General features: G+C 46.2%; 1 protein-coding gene across 4 annotated transcripts in view; it reads left to right on the top strand.

Annotated features, from left to right (window-relative positions):
- Positions 1-20,385, top strand: part of LOC144500746 (alpha-2,8-sialyltransferase 8F-like) — a 72,385-nt gene that overhangs the window by 34,802 nt on the left and 17,198 nt on the right. For all 4 annotated transcript variants that reach the window (XR_013499005.1, XR_013499006.1, XM_078224144.1 and 1 more), the window contains 2 exons: positions 5,166-5,252; positions 19,073-19,217. Coding sequence is in view for 2 of the 4 variants with exons in the window: in XM_078224144.1 (XP_078080270.1) it covers positions 5,166-5,252; positions 19,073-19,217 (232 nt within the window). In the remaining 2 variants the exon portion in view is untranslated. The remainder of the gene's footprint in view (positions 1-5,165; positions 5,253-19,072; positions 19,218-20,385) is intronic.

Here is a 20,385-nt window from a genome sequence, read left to right as displayed (position 1 = left end):
AGTCAATGGGAATCGGGATGGGGGAGAGCGAAAGGTTGGAGTCATGCTTCTCACACAAGGGAAGATGGTTGCGGTTGTGGTTGTTGCAGGTTAGTCATCTCAGTCTCGGGATTTGACATTGCAGGAGGTCTTCCAGGTAGTCTCATTGGAGGCCTAACCCCTTTCAGGGGCAAGCAGTCTCCTGAGGCTAAGGGTGGAGTTTTCCTTACTACACAGCGGGTTTCGGGGCAGGTGGGAACAGAGAATTTAGTGGGAGCCAAAAAATTAGTTTCCCACCAGCAAGAAAATAGTTTGCAATTTACCGAATGGTGGGTCAGGTATCCTGCAGACTAGTTTTTTTTAATCATTCGTGGGACACGGGTGTCACTGGCTGGCCAGCATTTATTGCCCATCCCTGGTCGTCTGACGGCAGTTGAGAATCAACCACATTACTGTTGCTCTGAAGTTGCATGTAGGCCAGACCAGGTAAGGACGGCAGATTTCCTTCTCTAAAGGACATTAGTGAACCAGATGGGTTTTTCTGACAATCGGCAATGGTTCCACGGTCATTAGTAGATTCTTAATTCCCAGATTTCTTTTAAATTGAATTCAAATTCCACCATCCGCTGTGGTGGGATTTGATCCCAGGTCCCCAGAACACTAGCAGAGTTTCCTGGATTAGTAATCTAGCGATAATACCACTAGGCCATCGACTCCCCATCGCGTGACATGAATGTTATTTGCATTCATTACCATCTCCTGTGTCCTCATTAAGTATGCCTTTGCCAACGAACTAAAGCTTGGGAGGCAGCCATTCCCTGGTTCATTTCCCATGCACTATGGCAGTGACTTGACCAATCAGAGTAGACCTGCTTGGTCTGAATTTGAAACAAAAGCTTGGCAGTTAACTGTTTTTTACTGCATTCTCCATGGCAACACAGTTACCAATCAGAGTACGCTTGTCAACCGATCTTCCCATGCAGTATAAATTATTGTTCCCTTTACAGTTGGTTTATTTTTTGAACTGTTCTGATGAGCGCAGGATAAAGGGGGCAATCCTCCCAAAAAAATTCTAGGTGCTGAATTCTTGGGAAAAATGGCGTAAATCACAATTGATTTTTCAGTAGAAGTTCAGACTCTAATCTCCCACCTCTATGCAATGCAGAGGTCACAATTGTGAGCTTGTGGAGGGGGAGGGGGGGTGGCTATTCATGTCAGAGAATGACATTCTAATTACGTTAAACAGAGATTAAAATGACTGACCTGGTGTTCCTGCTGGTTTCCTGCGTGGTCCTGACCGCGCCCGATTTCTGGTGGTGGGAGACGCGTATGCGTCAGGAGCGCATGCGCGGATCCCGCAAATCGGCGCACGTGCACATCTCACGACACGACCTGCCAAAGGAATTAGCGGGTCGGAATGGGAGAATCGCCCCAAAAAGGTTTCAATAGCATGTCCCCTTTTCCAGCAGTATTCAAGTTCTGTAGCAATTGACTATGTGTAGCAAGAGTTTTTCACAAGTTGGTGTGCAAGGAGGGTGGAGAGAAGTCAGGAAGGAAAGTATCAGAATAGTAAACTCTGAGGGAGGAAATGGTATGGATAAATAAGTTAGTGGTGGCAGAACAGAGGAAAGTGCAGAAGTGGTCAACGTTCTGAAGATGGTTATGTGGCTAAAAGGGTGTTTTGTTTTATTATTTCATGGGATGTGGGCATCGCTGGCGAGTCCAGCATTTTTATTGCCCATCTCCAATTGCCCCTGAGAAGGTGGTGGTGAGCTGCTTGCTTGAGCCTCTGCAGTCCCCGTGGTGTAGGTACACCCACAATGCTATAATAGGAAAAACTAGAACCAGAAGGCACAACCTCAGACTAAAGGGACGATCCTTTAAAACAGAAATGAGGAGGAATTTCTTCAGCCAGAGAGTGGTGAATCTGTGGAACTCTTTGCCGCAGATGGCTGTGGAGACCAGGTCATTGAGTGTCTTTCAGACACAGATAGATAGGTTCTTGATTAATAAGGGGGTCAGGGGTTATGGAGAAAAGGCAGGAAAATGGAGGATGAGAAAAATATCAGCCATGATTGAATGGCGGAGCAGACTCGATGGGCCGAGTGGCCTAATTCTGCTCCTATGTCTTATGGTCTTATGGTGATGCTGATAGGGATGGAGTTCCAGGATTTTGACCCAGCGACAATGAAAGAATGGCAATATATTTCCAAGTCAGGATGGTGAGTGATTTGGAGGGGAATCTCCAGGTGATTTGATTTGATTTGATTTATTATTGTCACATGTATTAACATAGAGTGAAAAGTATTGTTTCTTGCGCACTATACAGACAAAGCATACCGTTCATAGAGAAGGAAAGGAGAGAATGCAGAATGTAGTGTTACAGTCATAGCTAGGGTGTAGAGAAAGATCAACTTAACGCAAGGTAAGTCCATTCAAAAGTCTGATGGCAGCAGGGGAGAAGCTGTTCTTGAGTCGGTTGGTGCGTGACCTCAGACTTTTGTATCTTTTTCCAGAAGGAAGAAGGTGGAAGAGAGAATGTCTGGGATGCGTGGGGTCCTTAATTATGCTGGCTGCTTTGCCTCGGCAGCGGGAAGTGTAGACAGAGTCAATGGATGGGAGGCTGGTTTGCGTGAGTGATTGGTGGTGGTGTTCCCATGTATCTGCTGCTTTGTCCATGTAGGTGGTAGAAGTGATGTGTTTGGCAGGCGCTGTTGAAGGAGGCTGGATGAATTGCTGTAGTGCATTGTGTAGATAGTGCACACTGCTGCCACTCTGTCAGTGGTGGGGCGAATGGATATTAAAGATGGTGGATGCAGTGCCACTCAAATGGGCTGTTTGTCCTGGATGGTGTTGAGCTTCTTGAGTGTTTTTGGAGCTGACTCATCCAGGCAAATGGAGAGATGGTGGACTGGATTTTGGGGGGGCGGGTGTTGAGGAGGCGAATTACTCAGAGCAGAATTGCCAGCCGCTGTCCACACAGACAGTGACCCAAGCCGGGAATCGAAACCGGGTCCCTGCCACTGTGAGGCTGCAGTGTTAACCCCTGTGCCACCGTGCCGCATGTGAAGTTACTGTGAAAACCCCCTAGTCGCCACACTCCGGCGCCTATGGGAGAAGGAAGGGAGAGGGTGCAGAATATCGTGTTACAGTCATAGTTCGGGTGTAAAGAAAGATCAACTTAACATAGGGTACGTCCATGCTTGGCAGCAGGGAAGAAGCTGTTCTTGAGTCGGTTGGTGCGTGATCTCAGACTTTTGTATCTTTTTCCCGACGGAAGAAGGTGGAAGAGAGAATGTCCAGGGTGCGCGGGGTTCTTGAGCTGGCTGCTTTTCTGAGACAGAGGGAAGTGTAGACAGAGTCAATGGATGGGAGGCTGGTTTGCCTGATGGATTGGGCTACATTCACCGCCCTTTATAGTTTCTTACGGTCTTGGTCGGAGCAGGAGCCATTTTCAAGGGAGTGAAGCTTGTGGTTTTGATCCTACTGAAGAGCAACTCATGAAACTAACTGGACATTGGACAGAAAGCACAAAGGCAATGAAAAGAGGAAACACTGGAAAATCTCTGTCAGCGGGTCAGGCAGCATCTGTGGAGTGATAAACAGAATGAGGTAGAATGTTGCACAAGCTTCTGCTCATAGAGGTTTACAGCATGGAAACAGGCCCTTCGGCCCAACTTGTCCATGCTGCCCTTTTTTTTAAACCCCGAAGCTAGTCCCAATTGCCCGCATTTGGCCCATTCCCTCTGTACCCATCTTACCCCTTACCCATGTAACTGTCTAAAATAGAGTCATAGAGGTTTCTGCTCAATGAATGTTTGTCCGAATCCAGAGGTGGAATTTTTTAATGGATGGTGAAATTGATGGAATGCAGAAGAACAGTATATTTAAGCAAGAACACTACTTTAGCAAGTTATTGGAAATCCGGGAAGAACATATATTTAAATTGTAAGGCTACTTGTGACTAATAAATAAACTTTAATTTGATAACAGTAGGATAAGGACAAGCCTTTTGACCAATCAATCGCACTCCTTCCACCGGCCAGTTACCACTGACCCTATATCATTCACTTCCCACAAACTCATTAATCACCCCAGGGAAACTTATGTTGAACACTCGCTGATTTCCAATGGGAATTGTGGAAAATTGCTGGGCATCTGTTCTTCCTTGCATTTCACCACTTACCCTGGCCTGTTGTACTTTGAAGAACAAAATCCAATCAAGCAGCACAGAATCTTTTAAGTTCATTTATTAGTGTCACAAGTAGGCTGACATTAAGACTGCAATGTAGTTACTGCGAAAATCCCCTAGTTGCCGCACTCCGGTGCCTGTTCGGACACACTGAGGGAAAATTCAGCACGGCCAATGTACCTAACCAGCACGTCTTCCAGACTATGGGAGGAAACTGGATCCCCCGGAGGAAACCCACGCAGACACGGGGAGAATGTGCAAACTCCACACAGACAGTCACCCAAGCCGGGAATCAAACCTCGTTCACTGGCGCTATGAGGTAGCAATGCTAACCACTGTGCCACCATGCTGTGGTAGCAATAAAGTGGATGCTGCAGCATTGAAGGAGGCTATTCGGCCCATTGTGCCCATGCTGACTCACTTAAGGAACCATCCCACCTGGACCCACTCCCCTGTTTATTCCCCTTGGCCCTGTAAATGTTTCAAGTATTTATCCACTTCCCTTTATAAAAATTACTGTTTGATCTGTTTCCACCACCCAGCAGGCTGTGCATTCCAGATCAAAATAACTTGCTGCATAAAAACAAAATTGTCTCTGTACCTCTCCCTCGCTTGTCAAATTATCTCAAATCTATGGCCTCTGCTTGTCATATATGAGCTTCTAACCCTATCATTCTTCCTCCAACCCACAATCACATTTCCAACTAGCTATTTATCTGAGGGAAAAAAAAAATATTTTTGAAATAAGCAACTTCACCCTGGCTGCTTCTGTTGAGTGTCAATGCCACATCCCAGGGAAGAAATTGCAATTTAGGGGAAAGAATGTTACTTGTGGAGTCGCTGGAATCTTGCCCATTTTCAGACTCTTCTTTGTCCTTTGTTGCTGACAGCCTAACTCAAATGAACTGCTTATGTCTGTGTGCACCTCTGAAGAAATCAGTAATGTTATTCTCTCCGGGCCCCTCACTTTTTTTCCTCTCTCATTCAATTGCAGGCAGACTGAGGAAGACGCTATTAAACATATCACAGAGCTTCAGAAATGCCAGTGGTCCAAACAGGAGCCCGCAGTCAAAGAATTCAGGTACCACCCCAGGGCTACAAGTGCAAGTGAAATCTTTTAAGATCTTTAATGAAATATGGCAAAATGTTTACAGTGGAGAACCAGGCCTTTTGCTTTAGCAGATCCACGCCAGTCCTTCCACGCTCCATACTTCCCTCTCCATATCCCTCTCCAGCTAAATTCATCACCATATCCTTCTCTGACAAAGGGTCATCCAGACGCGAGACGTTGACTCTATTCTCTCTCCACATATGCTGTCAGACCTGCTGAGATTTTCCAGCAATTTCTGTTTTTCTATCATATCCTTCTATTCTTTTCTACCTCATCTTCATTTAGATTCCCTTTTGGCACGGTGGTACAGTGGTTAGCACTGCTCCCTCACAGCGCCAGGGACCCATGTTCAATTCCGGTCTAGGGTCACTGTCTATGTGAACTTTACACATTCGCCTTGTGTCTGCGTGAGTTTCCTCCGGGTGCTCCAGTTTCCTCCCACAGTCTAAAGGTGTGTGAGTTAGGTGGATTGGCCATGCTAAATTGCCCTTTGGTTTCAGGGGGATTGACAGGGTAAATGCATGGGGTTATGGGGATAGGGGCCTGGGTGGGATTGTGGTCGGTTCTGGGTCAATGGGCCGAATGGCCTCCTTCTGCTTTGTAGGGATTCTATGATTCTAATTCAACTCAATCCAACAGTCTGTTGAGATATCTGGGCTCCTCTAATTCTGTCTTCTTGTGCATTGACAGTTTGGTGGGGTTGCCTTGGCCCTGAGCTCTGGGATACCCTCCTACACCCGTTCGACTCTACCAGCTTTCTTCCTTTAAGACGCTGTCATAATTCCTGTTCACCAGTTGGGTAAATAACAACCGCAATGTTAATTTCCACGTAACTACAATACAGAGGCTTGCAGCCTCAAGGCTGCCAGCCAGCTTCCAGGATCGAACTGATACAGGAGCCCAGGCTTGCTAGGATGATTCCCCCTCCCTTGGTTACCCGGGTCATGTGATCCTCCCGGCAGATTGTCCCCTTACAGGGTACAAAAGTTTATTTATTAGTGTGACAAGTAGGCTTACATTAACACTGCAATGAAGTTACTGTGCAAATCCCCAAGTCGCCACACTCCGACACCTGTTCGGGTACACTGAGGGAGAACTTACCATGGCCAACGTACCTAACCAACACGTCTTTCGGACTGTGGAAGGAAACCGGAGCGCCCGGAGGGAACCCACGCAGACATGGGGGGAATGTGCCAACTACACACAGACAGTGACCCAAATCTGGAATCTAACCCGGGTCCTTGGCGCTGTGGGGCAGCAGTGCTAACCAGTGTGCCACCAGATGCTCCCTTTTGATGAAGGTTTTGGTCATGTCACTTAATATCTCCTTATGTGCCTGGATGTCATATTTTGTTGTATATTGCTCCAGTGAAGGACTCTGGGATATTTCATTGAGTTAACTGAGCTGTTTTAATATAAATCGTTGTTGACTTCATCCATGTTATTTGCCTCACCTCCTGGTGGTAGCAAGTTTGATTTGATTTGATTTGATTTATTATTGTCACATGTATTAGTATACAGTGAAAAGTATTGTTTCTTGCATGTTTTACAGACATGCTATACAGTTCCCACTCTTTGGGAAAGGGTTCCTCCTGAATAGCACATTTGGTTTATCAGTGACTATCTTCTATTTATCGCCCTACACTCTGGACTTGCCTGCAAACTGGAAACGTGGGGCGGGGTTTTACCGCCCCACCCACAGCGTATTCTCCGATGGAGGAAGCTATTGGTCGCCGAGGGGATCCAGTCCCGCTGATGTCAACCGCGTTTTGCGTGGCTCCCCTGTCCCACTGCCTTGGAACCCATCGTGGGGGGTGGCAAGACTGGAAGACCTGCCAGTCGGAAGGGCTAGAAAATCTCACCCACGTGCCGGAATTCTTCCACCCCTCCCAACACGGAATCGGAGCGGGCAAGGGACGGACAATGGAAATGTCCGTTGACCTCGGGTGGGATTTTCCAGTCTCGCTCAAACGAGGCTGAATAATCCCACCTATTCATAGAAATCATAGAAACCCTACAGTGCAGAAGGAGGCCATTCGGCCCATCGAGTCTGCACCGACCACAATCCCACCCAGGCCCCACCCCCACATATTTACCCGCTAATCCCTCTAACCTACACATCCCAGGACTCTAAGGGGCAATTTTTAACCTGGCCAATCAACCTAACCCGCACATCTTTGGACTGTGGGAGGAAACCGCAGCACCCGGAGGAAACCCACGCAGACACGAGGAGAATGTGCAAACTCCACACAGACAGTGACCCGAGCCGGGAATCGAACCCGGGACCCTGGAGCTGTGAAGCAGCAGTGCTAACCACTGTGCCACCGTGCTGCCCTCTAAGGAAACCCAATCAATCACTTCCATAATCTTAACGATCTCTATCAGGTTAACCTTCTTCTTTCTACAGGGATTCTGCCAGTTTGTTCAACACTTAGATAGGGTTTACAAACTCAGTGCATTGGTGAAATTATCACCTACGTAACTCTGCACCCCAAAAACAGTATTGTTTGCTGTTGAGACCAGCGAATAGTAACTATAAGCATAATGATACATAATTGAGGAGATTTAGTAAACCTGGTGCATCTGAGTTGTATTTTTAAATAGGCGCTCCAGAACTCTGATGAAGGGTCCCAGCCTGAAACTTTAGCTTTTGTATTTTCTCTCTTCGGCTTGTTGTACTTTGCCTGCGTGTTCTAATTTTAACCACATCCCGCATAGAAATGTTATGAAATAAGAATTTGGAAAGGAGCAGTCTTGTTGAAGCTGTTAATCTGTTGGCAGGTCCATACAAGTGCCAGGCTCGCTGCACTGACTTGTTTTGCAGGTTGTTCAATCTCATGATCCTGAGCATTAAACTTGATTCTAACCCTACAAAGAATCATTGCATCTTACAATACTGGAGGAAGATTGGCCGGGTGGTTAACAGTGAGGTTGACTGTCTTGGGTTAGAGGAATGTATAGACAAGATGGTCAAATGGGCGGATAAGTGGCAGATGGAATTTAACCCTGAAAAGTGTGAGTGATACACTTTGGAAGGAGTAATTCGACAAGGAAGTATGCTATGCAAAGTTTGACACTGGGAAGTTCCGAAGAACAAAGGGACCTTCTGGGGTTTGGGGTTTGAACCTGTGTCCAAAGAGCATTAGCCTGGGCCTGGGGATTACTAATCCTGTGACATTACCCCCACGCCGCCACCTGAGCGTGCTCCCCACTGAGTCACTATTGACATTATAAAAGGCCTTGACACCAGGAGCAACTGGTATCCTGGAAATTCTGCGCAATGTCCAGGCTGAATTTCCCTACATGATGTTGCAAGGAACATTGGTGGCGGATGAAGAGGGGGCTCATGGTCCGCTCATCATCTTGGACTGCTGCCTCCTTGTCTCATCTCCCTCGTTGGGAACACCTGTGGCTGCTTCTTCATTAGTTGCTGCACGTAAAGGGGGAAGCACTGAGAATCAGAGAGTCCCTGCATTCGGCCCATCTGCACTGACTTTCCAACAGACCATCCTATCCGCCCCCCCAACACCCGCCCTATCCCCATAACCACATGCATGTACCCTGCTAATCCCCCACAACCTACACATCCTGGGACACTGAGGGCCAATTTAGCATCGTCAATCCACCTAACCTACACATCTTCGGATTGTGGGAAGAAACCAGAGCGCCCGGAGGAAACCCACGCAGACACGGGGAGAACGTGCAGATTCCACACAGACAGTGACCCAAGCCGGGAATCGAACCTGGGTCCCTGGTGCTGTGAGGGGGAGTATTTAAAAACGGTGTGACCTTTCTCTTCAATTGCTTTGACCGCCTATCAAAAAAAAACAAGAGTGGGCTAAAAGAAATATCTTCCAACTGGGTAGAGCAGTCGGAGACAGGAGATCACAAGTAGATATGTTCCAGAAAATGTCCAACCAGAGTTGGGACCATAACCAGTGTTGACAGGTTAAAGGTGAGCGCAGGTCAAATAGCAGTAACATGGCGAAGAAAGGAGCGCTTGAGTTTAAACAGAGGCCCCCACATCTTGTTCACGGCACCAACCCAGTGTATTCCTCAATGTGTGTCTTTATTAAATGGTTTTCCAATTCTTCTGCTGTTGCGCTGTCACACTGTTGGGATGTCTCCACTTTATACTAGCGGGCTTCTCGGCGCTGGAGAAACCAGCTGGAGAAGCTAAATGGCCTCCACCTTCCCTTCCCTTATATTTTAATGGAGAAGAAGAGATTGGGCGGCACGGTAGCACACTGGTTAGCACTGCTGCCTCACAGCGCCAGGGACCCGGATTCGATTCCCGGCTTGGGTCACTGTCTGTGTGGAGTCTGCACCTTCTCCCCGTGTCTGTGTGGGTTTCCTCCGGGTGCTCCGGTTTCCTCCCACGCTCCGAAGATGTGTGGGTTAGGTGCATTGGCCATGCTAAATTGCCCCTTCGTGTCTCGGGATGTATAGGTTAGAGAGATTAGTAGGGTAAATATGTGGGGTTACGGGGATAGGGCCTAGGTGGGATTGTTGTTGGTACAGATTCGATGGGCTGAATGGCCTCCTGAACTGTAGGGATTCTAGGTTCCTATCTCCCAAAGTGTGCATCCAGGAACTGCAAAAAAAGTATCCACTTCCCCTGTGGATCCCCTACAACTCACCTTGCTGGTGACAGCTCCAAACCAAGTTCCAGTCTATTCATCACAAGCAACATTATCAATATGAATTGAATTGATTTATTATTGTCACGTGTTGAGATACAGTGGAAAATATTGTTTCTTGCACACTATACAGACAAAGCATGCCATTCATAGAGTACATAGGGGAGAAGGAGAGGGTGCAGAATAGAGTGTTGCAGTTACAGATAGCGTGAAGAGAAAGATCAGCTTAATATATGATAGATCCTTTCAAAAGTCCGGTGACAGCAGGGAAGAAGCTGCTCTTGAGTTGGTTGGTACGTGATCTCAGACTTCTGTATCTTTTCCCGCCGGAAGAAGGTGGAAGAGAGAATGTCCGGGGTGCGTGGGATCCTTGATCATGTTGGCTGCTTTCCCTAGGCAGTGGGAAGCGTAGGCGGAGTCAATGGACAGGAGGCTGGTTTGTGTGATGGACTGGGCTACATTCACGACTCTCTGTAGTTTCTTGCGGTCGTGGGCAGAGCAGGAGCCATACCAAGCTGTGATACAGCCAGAAATAATGCTTTCTATGGTGCATCTGTAAAAATTGGTGAGAATGGTAGAGGACATGTCAAATTCCCTTAGCCTCCTGAGAAAGTAGAGGCATTGGTGGGTTGTGTTAACTATAGATCGGCGTGGAGGGACCAGGACAGATTGTTGGTGATCTGGACACGAGAAACTTGAAGCTCTTGACTATTTCCACTTCATCACTGTTGATGTAGACAGGAGCGTGTCCTCCACCAGGCTTCCCGAAGTCAATGACGATTACCTTTGTTTCACTGACATTGAGGGAGAGATTATAAAGGGATCAAAATATTTTCCCTCTCTGGACGCAGCTCAGCTTGATCCTGAATCATGCACCTTGTTCAAATTCACACAAAGGCAAATCGGAAATTAAAAACAAAAAAAGGCCGGAAACACTCAGCATCTGTGGAGTTAACATTTCAAGGAACTGACCTGTTGCTAGAACAAGAGTTAGAGATGTTTTGCCTGCTGATGCAGAGCCAGGGAAAATGTGGTGGGTGGATGGGTAGAGACGGATAGAAGGAAGGAATCTGCAGGCAGGCCTGTGAGAGCCTGTGAAAGGATTAATATTCACACACTTTTAAACATCACTTTTAAAAAGTATGTTCAGGAGGAATTTCTTATTCAGTATGTGGATGGCCCAACTAGAGAGGGGACAAAACTTAACCTCCCCTTGGGAAATAAGGAAGGGCAGGTGACAGAAGGGTTAGGGAGGGATCACTTTGGGACCAGTGACCATAATTCTATTAGCTTTAAGATAGCTATGGAGAATGATAGGTCTGGCCCAAAAGTTAAACTTCTAAATTGGGGCAAGGCCAATTTTGATGGTATCAGGCAGGAACTTTCAAAAGTTAATTGGGGGCGTCTGTGGGAAGGCAAAGGGACATCTGGTAAGTGGGAGGCTTTGGAAAGTGTGTTAACCAGGGTTCAGGGTAAGCACCTTCCTCTTAGAGTGAAGGACAAGGCCGGCAGAAGTAGGGAACCCTGGATGACTCGGGATATTGAGACCCTGGTCAAGAAGAAGGAGGCACATGACATGCAGAGGCATCTGGGATCAAGTGAATTCCTTGAAGACGATAGGGGGTGCAGGAATAGAGTTAAGAGAGAAATCAGGAGGGTAAAAAGGGGACGCGAGATTTTTATGGCAGATAGGGCAAAGGAGAATCCAAAGAGCTTCTACAAATAGATCAAAGGCAAAAGAGTAACAAGGGAGCGTGTTGGACCTCTTAAGGATCAACAAGGTCATCTATGTGCAGATCCACAAGAGATGGGTGAGATCCTAAATAAATATTTCTCATCAGTATTTACTGTTGAGAAAAGCATGGATGTTAGGGAACATGGGGAAATAAATAGTGATGTCTTGAGGACTGTACATATTACTGAGAAGGAGGTGCTGGAAGTCTTAAAGTGCATCAAGGTAGATAAATCCCCAGGACCTGATGAAGTGTATCCCAGGACATTGTGGGAGGCTAGGGAGGAAATTGCTGGTTCCCTAGCAGAGATATTTGTATCATCGATAGTCACAGGTGAGGTGCCTGAAGATTGGAGAGTGGCAAATGTTGTGCCTTTGTTTACAAAGGGCTGCAGGGAAAAGCCTGGGAACTACAGGCCAGTGAGCCTCACATCTGTGGTGGGTAAGTTGTTGGAAGGTATTTTGAGAGACAGGATCTACAGGCATTTAGAGACGCAAGGACTGATTAGGGACAGTCAGCATGGCTTTGTGAGTGGAAAATCATGTCTCACAAATTTGATTGAGTTTTTTGAAGGGGTAAACAAGAAGGTAGATGAGGGCAGTGCAGTTGATGTTGTCTACATGGACCTTAGCAAGGCTTAGCAAAATTGGCTTGATGACACAAGTCAGAAGGTGGTTGGAGAGGGTTGTTTTTCAAACTGGAGGCCTGTGACCAGCGGTGTGCCTCAGGGATCAGTGCTGGATCCACTGTTATTTGTCATTTATATTAATGATTTGGATGAGAATATAGGAGGCATGGTTAGTAAGTTTTCAGATGACACCAAGATTGGTGGACAGTGAAGAAAGTTATCTCCGATTGCAACAGGATCTTGATCAGTTGGGCCAGTGGGCTGACGAATGGCAGATGGAGTTTAATTTAGATAAGTGCGAGGTGATGCATTTTGGTAGATTGAACAAGGGCAGGACTTACTCAGTTAATGGTAGGGCGTTGGGGAGAGTTACAGAACAAAGTGATCTAGGGGTACTTGTTCATATTTCCTTGAAAGTGGAGTCACAGGTGGACAGAGTGATGAAGAAGGCATTCAGCATGCTAGTTTCATTAATCAGAACACTGTATACTGGAGTTGGGGGCGTCTTGTTGAAGTTGTACAAGACATTGGTAAGGCCACACTTGGAATATTGTGTACAGTTCTGGTCACCCTATTACAGAGAGGATATTATTAAACTAGAAAGAGTGCAGAAGAGATTTACTTGGATGCTACCGGGACTTGATGGATTGAGTTATAAGGAGAGGCTGAATAGACTGCGACTTTTTTCTCTGGAGCATAGAAGGTTGAGGGGTGGCCTGCAAGAGGTCTATAAAATAATGAGGGGCGTAGATCAGCCAGATAGTCAATATCTTTTCCCAAAGGTCGGGAAGTCTAAAACTAGAGGGCATAGGTTTAAGGTGAGAGGGGAGAGATACAAAAGCATCCAGAGGGGGAATTTTTTCACACAGAGAATGTCAGGAACAAGCTGCCAGAGGTAGTAGTAGAGGCGGGTACAATTTTGTCTTTTAAAAAGCATTTAGACAGTTACATGGGTAAGATGGGTATAGAGGGATATGGACCAAAAGTGGGCATTTGGGACTAGCTTTAGGGTTTACAAAAAAGGGCAGCATGGACAAGTTGGGCCAAAGGGCCTGTTTCCATGCTGTAAACCTCTTTGACTTTAATCACATCATAGCTATGAGAAAAAATGGGTCCTTATAAAAGTCTTCACAGATAAACACCAAGGGCTTTAGTCTGAGAGAATTCATTAAATTAGTCACCTGGAACTGGAAAAAGTGATATAGAACATAGAACTGTACAGCACAGTACAGGCCCTTCGGCCCTCGATGTTGTGCCGAGCTTAATCCGAAACCAAGATCAAGCTATCCCACTCCCTATCATTCTGGTGTGCTCCATGTGCCTATCCAATAACCGCTTGAAAGTTCCTAAAGTGTCCGACTCCACTATCACAGCAGGCAGTCCATTCCACACCCAACCACTCACTGAGTAAAGAACCTACCTCGGACATCCCTCCTATATCTCCCACCATGAACCTTATAGTTATGCCCCCTAGTAACTGCTACATTCACCCGAGGAAATAGTCTCTGAACGTCCACTCTATCTATCCCCCTCATCATCTTATAAACATCTATTAAGTCGCCTCTCATCCTCCTCCGCTCTAAAGAGAAAAGCCCTAGCTCCCTCAATCTTTCCTCATAAGATCTACCTTCTAAACCAGGCAGCATCCTGGTAAATCTCCTCTGCACTCTCTCCAATGCTTCCACATCCTTCTTATAGTGAGGTGACCAGTACTGTACACAATATTCCAAATGTGGTCTCACCAAGGTCCTGTACAGTTGCAGCATAACCCCACGGCTCTTAAACTCAAACCCCCTGTTAATAAATGCTAACACACTATAGGCCTTCTTCACGGCTCTATCCACTTGAGTGGCAACCTTCAGAGATCTGTGGATATGAATCCCAAGATCTCTCTGTTCCTCCACATTCCTCAGAACCCTGCCGTTGACCCTGTAATCTGCATTCAAATTTGTCCTACCAAAATGAATCACTTCGCACTTATCAGGGTTAAACTCGATCTGCCATTTTTCGGCCCAGCTCTGCATCCTATCAGTGTCTCTTTGCAGCCTACAACAGCCCTCCACCTCATCCACTTGGTGTCATAGAAAGATCATCGAAAGATCATAGAAACCCTAAAGTACAGAAAGAGGCCATTCGGCCCATCGAGTCTGCACCGACCACAATCCCACCCAGGCCCTACCAGGTTTTTCTTGTATAAACCACAAATCCTCACTTTCAGGCCACCTTTTCCCCTCTCCAGATTTAAGAATCTCAGAAGAAGCTTTTTTTAAAAGAACAGTATATATAGCTGCTCTATTTTACTGTTGTAAAGAAAACCAAAATGATAGGTTTACTTAATTGCGCTCTACTTGTACACTCCTAAGGAATTATGGTAACATTAGGCTGATTCTTGGTCAGTTGGGGATATTTTGTGACAGAAATTAAGACATTACCTAGAATTCCCCATTCACATTGCTACTGTTATAGCACAGCAAAGGATACAGCTTTTCTTACCCCTAATATTTATCATATCCAATCCATGAATGCTTCATGCACACAAGTGAAGAAGGGAGGGACAAAGAGGAAAGTAATTTTATTCCCAATTTTCCAATCAGTTTCTATTTTCTGATTGGGTGCCCATTTCTAAAGAGTATAACCCATGGAATTGATCATGCACACAGCAGCAAGAGCATGTGAATTCAATAATCTGCGTAAAAGCTCCCTAAGCATAAGCCGTTGAATTAGTTTTAATTGGATAATAGCTTTTTTTAAAAAAAAGTCATCAGGAATTAGAAGTGTCATCAGCAAATTTACTGACCCACCCTTCAGCCTCCTCCTCCAAGTCATTGATAAATGTCACAAATAGCAGAGGACCAAGCACTGATCCCTATGGTACACCGCTGGTAACTGGTCTCCAGTCAGAAAATTTTCCATCCACCACCACCCTCTGTCTTCTATGAGATAAGAAGTCTCACAACACCAGGTTAAAGTCCAACAGGTTTATTTGGTAGCAAATACCATAAGCTTTCGGAGCACTGCTCCTTCGTCAGATGTAGTGCTCTCAAACAGTGCAAACAGACAAAATCAAGTTGCAGAATACTGATTAGAATGCGAATCCTACAGCCAGCCAGGTCTTAAAGGTACAGACAATGTGGGTGGAGGGAACATTAAACACAGGTTAAAGAGATGTGTATTGTCTCCAGACAGAACAGCTAGTGAGATTCTACAAGCCCAGGAGGCAAGCTGTGGGGATTACTGATAACGTGACATAAATCCAACATTCCGGTTTAGGCCGTCCTCATGTGTGCGGAACTTGGCTATCAGTTTCTGCTCAGCGACTCTGCACTGTCGTGTGTCGTGAAGGCCGCCTTGGAGAACGCTTACCTGAAGATCAGAGGCTGAATGCCCGTGACTGCTGAAGTGCTCCCCCACAGGAAGAGAACAGTCTTGCCTGGTGATTGTCGAGCGGTGTTCATTCATCCGTTGTTGTAGTGTCTGCATGGTTTCCCCAATGTACCATGCCTTGGGACATCTATGAGATAGCCAGTTACTTATCCAATCGGCCAAATTTCCCTCTATCCCACACCTCCTTACTTTCTTCAGGAGCCGACCATGGGGAACCTTATCAAACGCCTTACTAAGATCCATGTTTATGACATCAACTGCTCTACCTTCATCTACACACTTAGTTACCTCCTCAAAGAATTCAATCAAATTTGTGAGGCAAGACTTACCCTTCACGAATCCATGTTGACTATCCCGGATTAAGCTGCATCTTTCCAAATGGTCATAAATCCTATCCCTCAGGACCTTTTCCATTAACTTACCGACCACCGAAGTAAGACTAACTGGCCTATAATTACCAGGGTCATTCCTATTTCCTTTCTTGAACAGAGGAACAATATTTGCCACTCTCCAGTCCTCTGACACTATCCCCATGGACAGTGAGGACCCAAAGATCAAAGCCAAAGGCTCTGCAATCTCATCCCTTGCCTCCCAAAGAATCCTAGGATATATCCCATCTGGCCCAGGGGACTCATCGACCCTCATGTTTTTCAAAATTGCTAATACATCTTCCCTCAGAACATCTACCTCCTCCAGCCTATCAGCCTGTATCACACTCTCATCCTCAAAAACATAGCCCCTCTCCTTGGTGAACACTGAAGAAAAGTATTCATTCATCGCCTCTCCTATCTCTTCTGACTCCATGCACAATTTCCCACTACTATTCTTGACCGGCCCTAACCTCACCCTGGTCATTCCTTTATTTCTCACATATGAGTAAAAAGCCTTGGGGTTTTCCTTCATCCAACCCACCAAGGATTTCTCATGCCCCCTCCTGGCTCTCCTAAGCCTTTTTTCTAGCTCATTCCTTGCTACCCTGTAACCCTCAAGTGACCCAACTGAACCTTGTTTTCTCATCCTTACATACGCTTCCTTTTTCCTCTTGACAAGACATTCAACCTCTTTTGTGAACCATGGTTCCCTCACTCGGCCATTTCCTCCCTGCCTGACATGGACATACCTATCAAGGACACGCAGTATTTGTTCCTTGAACAAGCTCCACTTTTCATTTGTGCCTTTCCCTGACAGTTTCTGTTCCCATCTTATGCTCCCTAATTCTTGCCTAATCCCATCATAATTACCCCTCCCCCAATTATAAACCTTGCCCTGCCGTATGGCCCTATCCCTCTCCATTGCAATAATGAAAGACACCAAATTGTGGTCACTGTCTCCAAAGTGCTCTCCTACAAACAAATCTAACACTTGGCCCGGTTCATTACCCAGTACCAAGTCCAATGTGGCCCCACCTCTTGTCGGCCTATCCACATATTGTGTCAGGAAACCCTCCTGCGCATACTGTACAAAAACTGCCCCATCAGAACTATTCGACCTATAAAGGTTCCAATCAATTTTTGGAAAGTTAAAGTCACTCATGACAGCTACCCTGTGACCTCCACACCTATCCATAATCTGCTTTGCAATTTCTTCCTCCACATCTCTATTACTATTTGGGGGCCTATGGAAAACTCCTAACAACGTGACCGCTCCTTTCCTATTTCTAACTTCAGCCCATATTACCTCAGTGGCCAGATCCCCCTCGAACTGCCTTACTGCAGCCGTTAAACTATCCTTGATTAACAATGCTACTCCTCCACCTCTTTTACCACCTTCCCTACTCCTACTGAAATATCTATACCCTGGAACTTCCAACAACCATTCCTGTCCCTGTCCCTGTCCTAACCATGTCTCCGTAATGGCCACAACATCGTAGTCCCAACTACCAAACCACACTCCAAGTTCACCTACCTTATTCCGGATGCTCCTTGCATTGAAGTAGACACACTTCAATCCACCTTCCTGTCTGCCGGTACACTCCTGCAACCTTGATATCTTCCTCAATACCTCACTACACTCAATACTAGCTTCTGGACTACAGCTCCTTTTCCCATCCCCCTGACAATTTAGTTTAAACCCCCCTGAAGAGCCGTAGCAAATTTCCCTCCCAGGATATTGGTGCCCCTCTGGTTCAGGTGCAAACCGTCCTGTTCGTACAGGTCCCACCTTCCTCAGAACGTGCTCCAATTATCCATGTAACTGAAACCCTCCCTCCTACACCATCCCTGCAGCCACGTGTTTATCTGCACTCTCTCCCTGTTCCTCAACTCGCTAGCACGTGGCACCGGCAACAAACCAGAGATGACCACATGGTTTGTCCTGGCTCTCAGCTTCCACCCTAGCTCCCTTAATTCCTGCTTTAATTCCCCGTCCCTTCTCTTACCTTTGTCGTTGGTACCGATGTGTACCACGAGTTGTGACTGGTAATGGTTTTACGGTAACCATTTATACTCACTCCCCCCCTGCACCATCTTTACTCATTCCAACACTCACAAATTGCACCATTATCCTTTCCATCATTTAATCATTGCTGTCCTCCAGGCTGTTGCAGGCTTTGATGTCAGACTTTAAATTGATCACAACTTTAGATTTAAAGTTCGAGACCAAAGCAAACTGGGACATCACTGATAACTAAATCTTCACACTGATTGGATATTATAATTAAGCGAGTGTGAGGTGATTGTGATTGATTTTAATGTCCGTATCTTATGAATGATGTAATCTTAATCAATAACTGTGAGTGGATAGAGATATCTCCTATACCTTGATTGTTATATGCTGATTACTTGTAATCGAATGTGAACCTATAACTACACGAGCATTCCTGAATTCTGGGCTCTGGCTCGTAACTGGCACTGACCTGTGTCTCGTTACATAGCTTGCCTTAGAACAGCTGGTTAAGAGAACTCCGTGACTTGTTCTGGTTACTTGAAGTCTAAAGTTGTGGTCAATTTAAAGGCTGACATCAAAGCCTGCAACAGCCTGGAGGACAGCAGTGATTAAATGATGGAAAGGATAATGGTGCGATTTGTGGGTGTCGGAATGAGTAAAGATGGTGCAGGGGGGGGAGTGAGTATAAATGGTTACCGTAAAACCATTGTCAGCACCATCTGTCCGAGGAAATGCAAGCGATGGCTATGATCTGAAATTATTGACATGAATGCTGAGTCTGAAAGTTCTTGAAAAAAAAGCCCCATCCGAAGGCGAGGTGGTGGTATTTGAGTTCACATTGATCTTGGGGTTGGAACAGTGTTGGAGGTGGAAATTAGATAGAAAATTAAGGTGAGACTTTTCCTGTTTATATTTTCGTTCTGACCTCCTTTCATTTCCTCTGTACAAAGGCGATCGCGGAGACCTGACACGGTCGTGAAACTAGTGTTGGCTGATTGTTGATATCTGCCTGTTTTTCAGATCAGAGCTAAAGAGGTGCTGTAATGCTGTGGACGACTGCCTGGTCACTCAGAAGAACACGCCAATGGGGACGGAGCTCACATATGATGCTGAACCCAAGAAGAAACTGAAAATCACTCAGCCCATTTTTACTATTTTTCCCAAGGTAGGAGCTGCGTTTTCGACAGGGCCCCACCGTTCTGTAGTTGGCAAAAGTGTTTTATTCCCGACAAAAGGTTGCACTGCAATGTTGGGAAACCTTTCCTGTGCCTCTTTCAACACGGCTGCTTGTTTCGTGGAAAGAATCCGAGGCTGCATTTTTTTTTCCAGCCCAGATGTGTCAGTTTGGCAGATGTTGAAATTGCCCTTGTCTCGCTGCATGTTACAGCACATTGAGTGCACAAGCTAAAGGGATCTGACATACCCTCAGTGGACTGCCTCCACACAAGGAAGGAAGGAAAGACCCACTGGCCCACTCCGCCACTTTCCCTCAGTTTCAACCGTCAAGGAGCAACTTGGCTTTGGCCAAATTTATTAGCTGGGGCAGGGAGGCCTGGGATTTATTTATTTGTTAATTTATTCTGTGTCAGAATCCCCTAGTGGCCACACTCTGGCACCTGTTCGGGTAACACTGTGGGAGAATTTAGCATGGCCAATGCAGCTAACCAGCACGTCTTTCGGGCTGTGGGAGGAAACCGGAGCACACGGATGAAACCCACCCAGACACGGGGAGAACGTGCAGACTCCGCACGGGCAGTGACCCGAGCTGGGAATCGAACACAGGTACCTGGCGCTGTGAGGCAGCAGTGCTAACCACTGTGCCAGCGTGCCGCAATTGGATGAGCTAATGAGCAAAATATATTTAGTCCTATTTATTTTGGGGCAGGATTTCCTCACTATCATTTATGGCGCATTAGGCTTAACTCCTTCCCAGGTTAGCGGGAAGCTCTCCTGACCAGCCTTTAGTTTTCCATCATCCTCTTACTCCAGCTCATCCAAAGCTCTGCTACCTGTTTCCTAACTCTCACAAAAGTCTCATAGAATCATAGAGTCATAGAGATATACAGCACGGAAATGGGCCCTTTGTCACCCAGGTTTCCTGCACTGAACTAGTCTCATTTGCCTGCGTTTGGCCCAACTAACAAAGAACAAAGAAAAGTACAGCTCAGCCTGTGCCAATCATGATGCCCTAACGAAACTAAAAAAAAAGGCTTCTGCCCTTACATGATCCGTATCCCTCTATTCCCTCCCTATTCATGTACCCACCTAGATTCCTCTTAAATGTTGCTAATGTGCCTGCTTCCACCACCTGCTTTGACAGTGCGTTCCAGGCA

The sequence above is a fragment of the Mustelus asterias genome, chromosome 11 (genome assembly GCF_964213995.1).
Source record: "Mustelus asterias chromosome 11, sMusAst1.hap1.1, whole genome shotgun sequence".
NCBI lineage: Eukaryota > Metazoa > Chordata > Chondrichthyes > Carcharhiniformes > Triakidae > Mustelus > Mustelus asterias.
The sequence above is the reverse complement of the archived record's forward strand: the minus strand, read 5'-3'. Positions and strand labels throughout refer to the sequence as shown.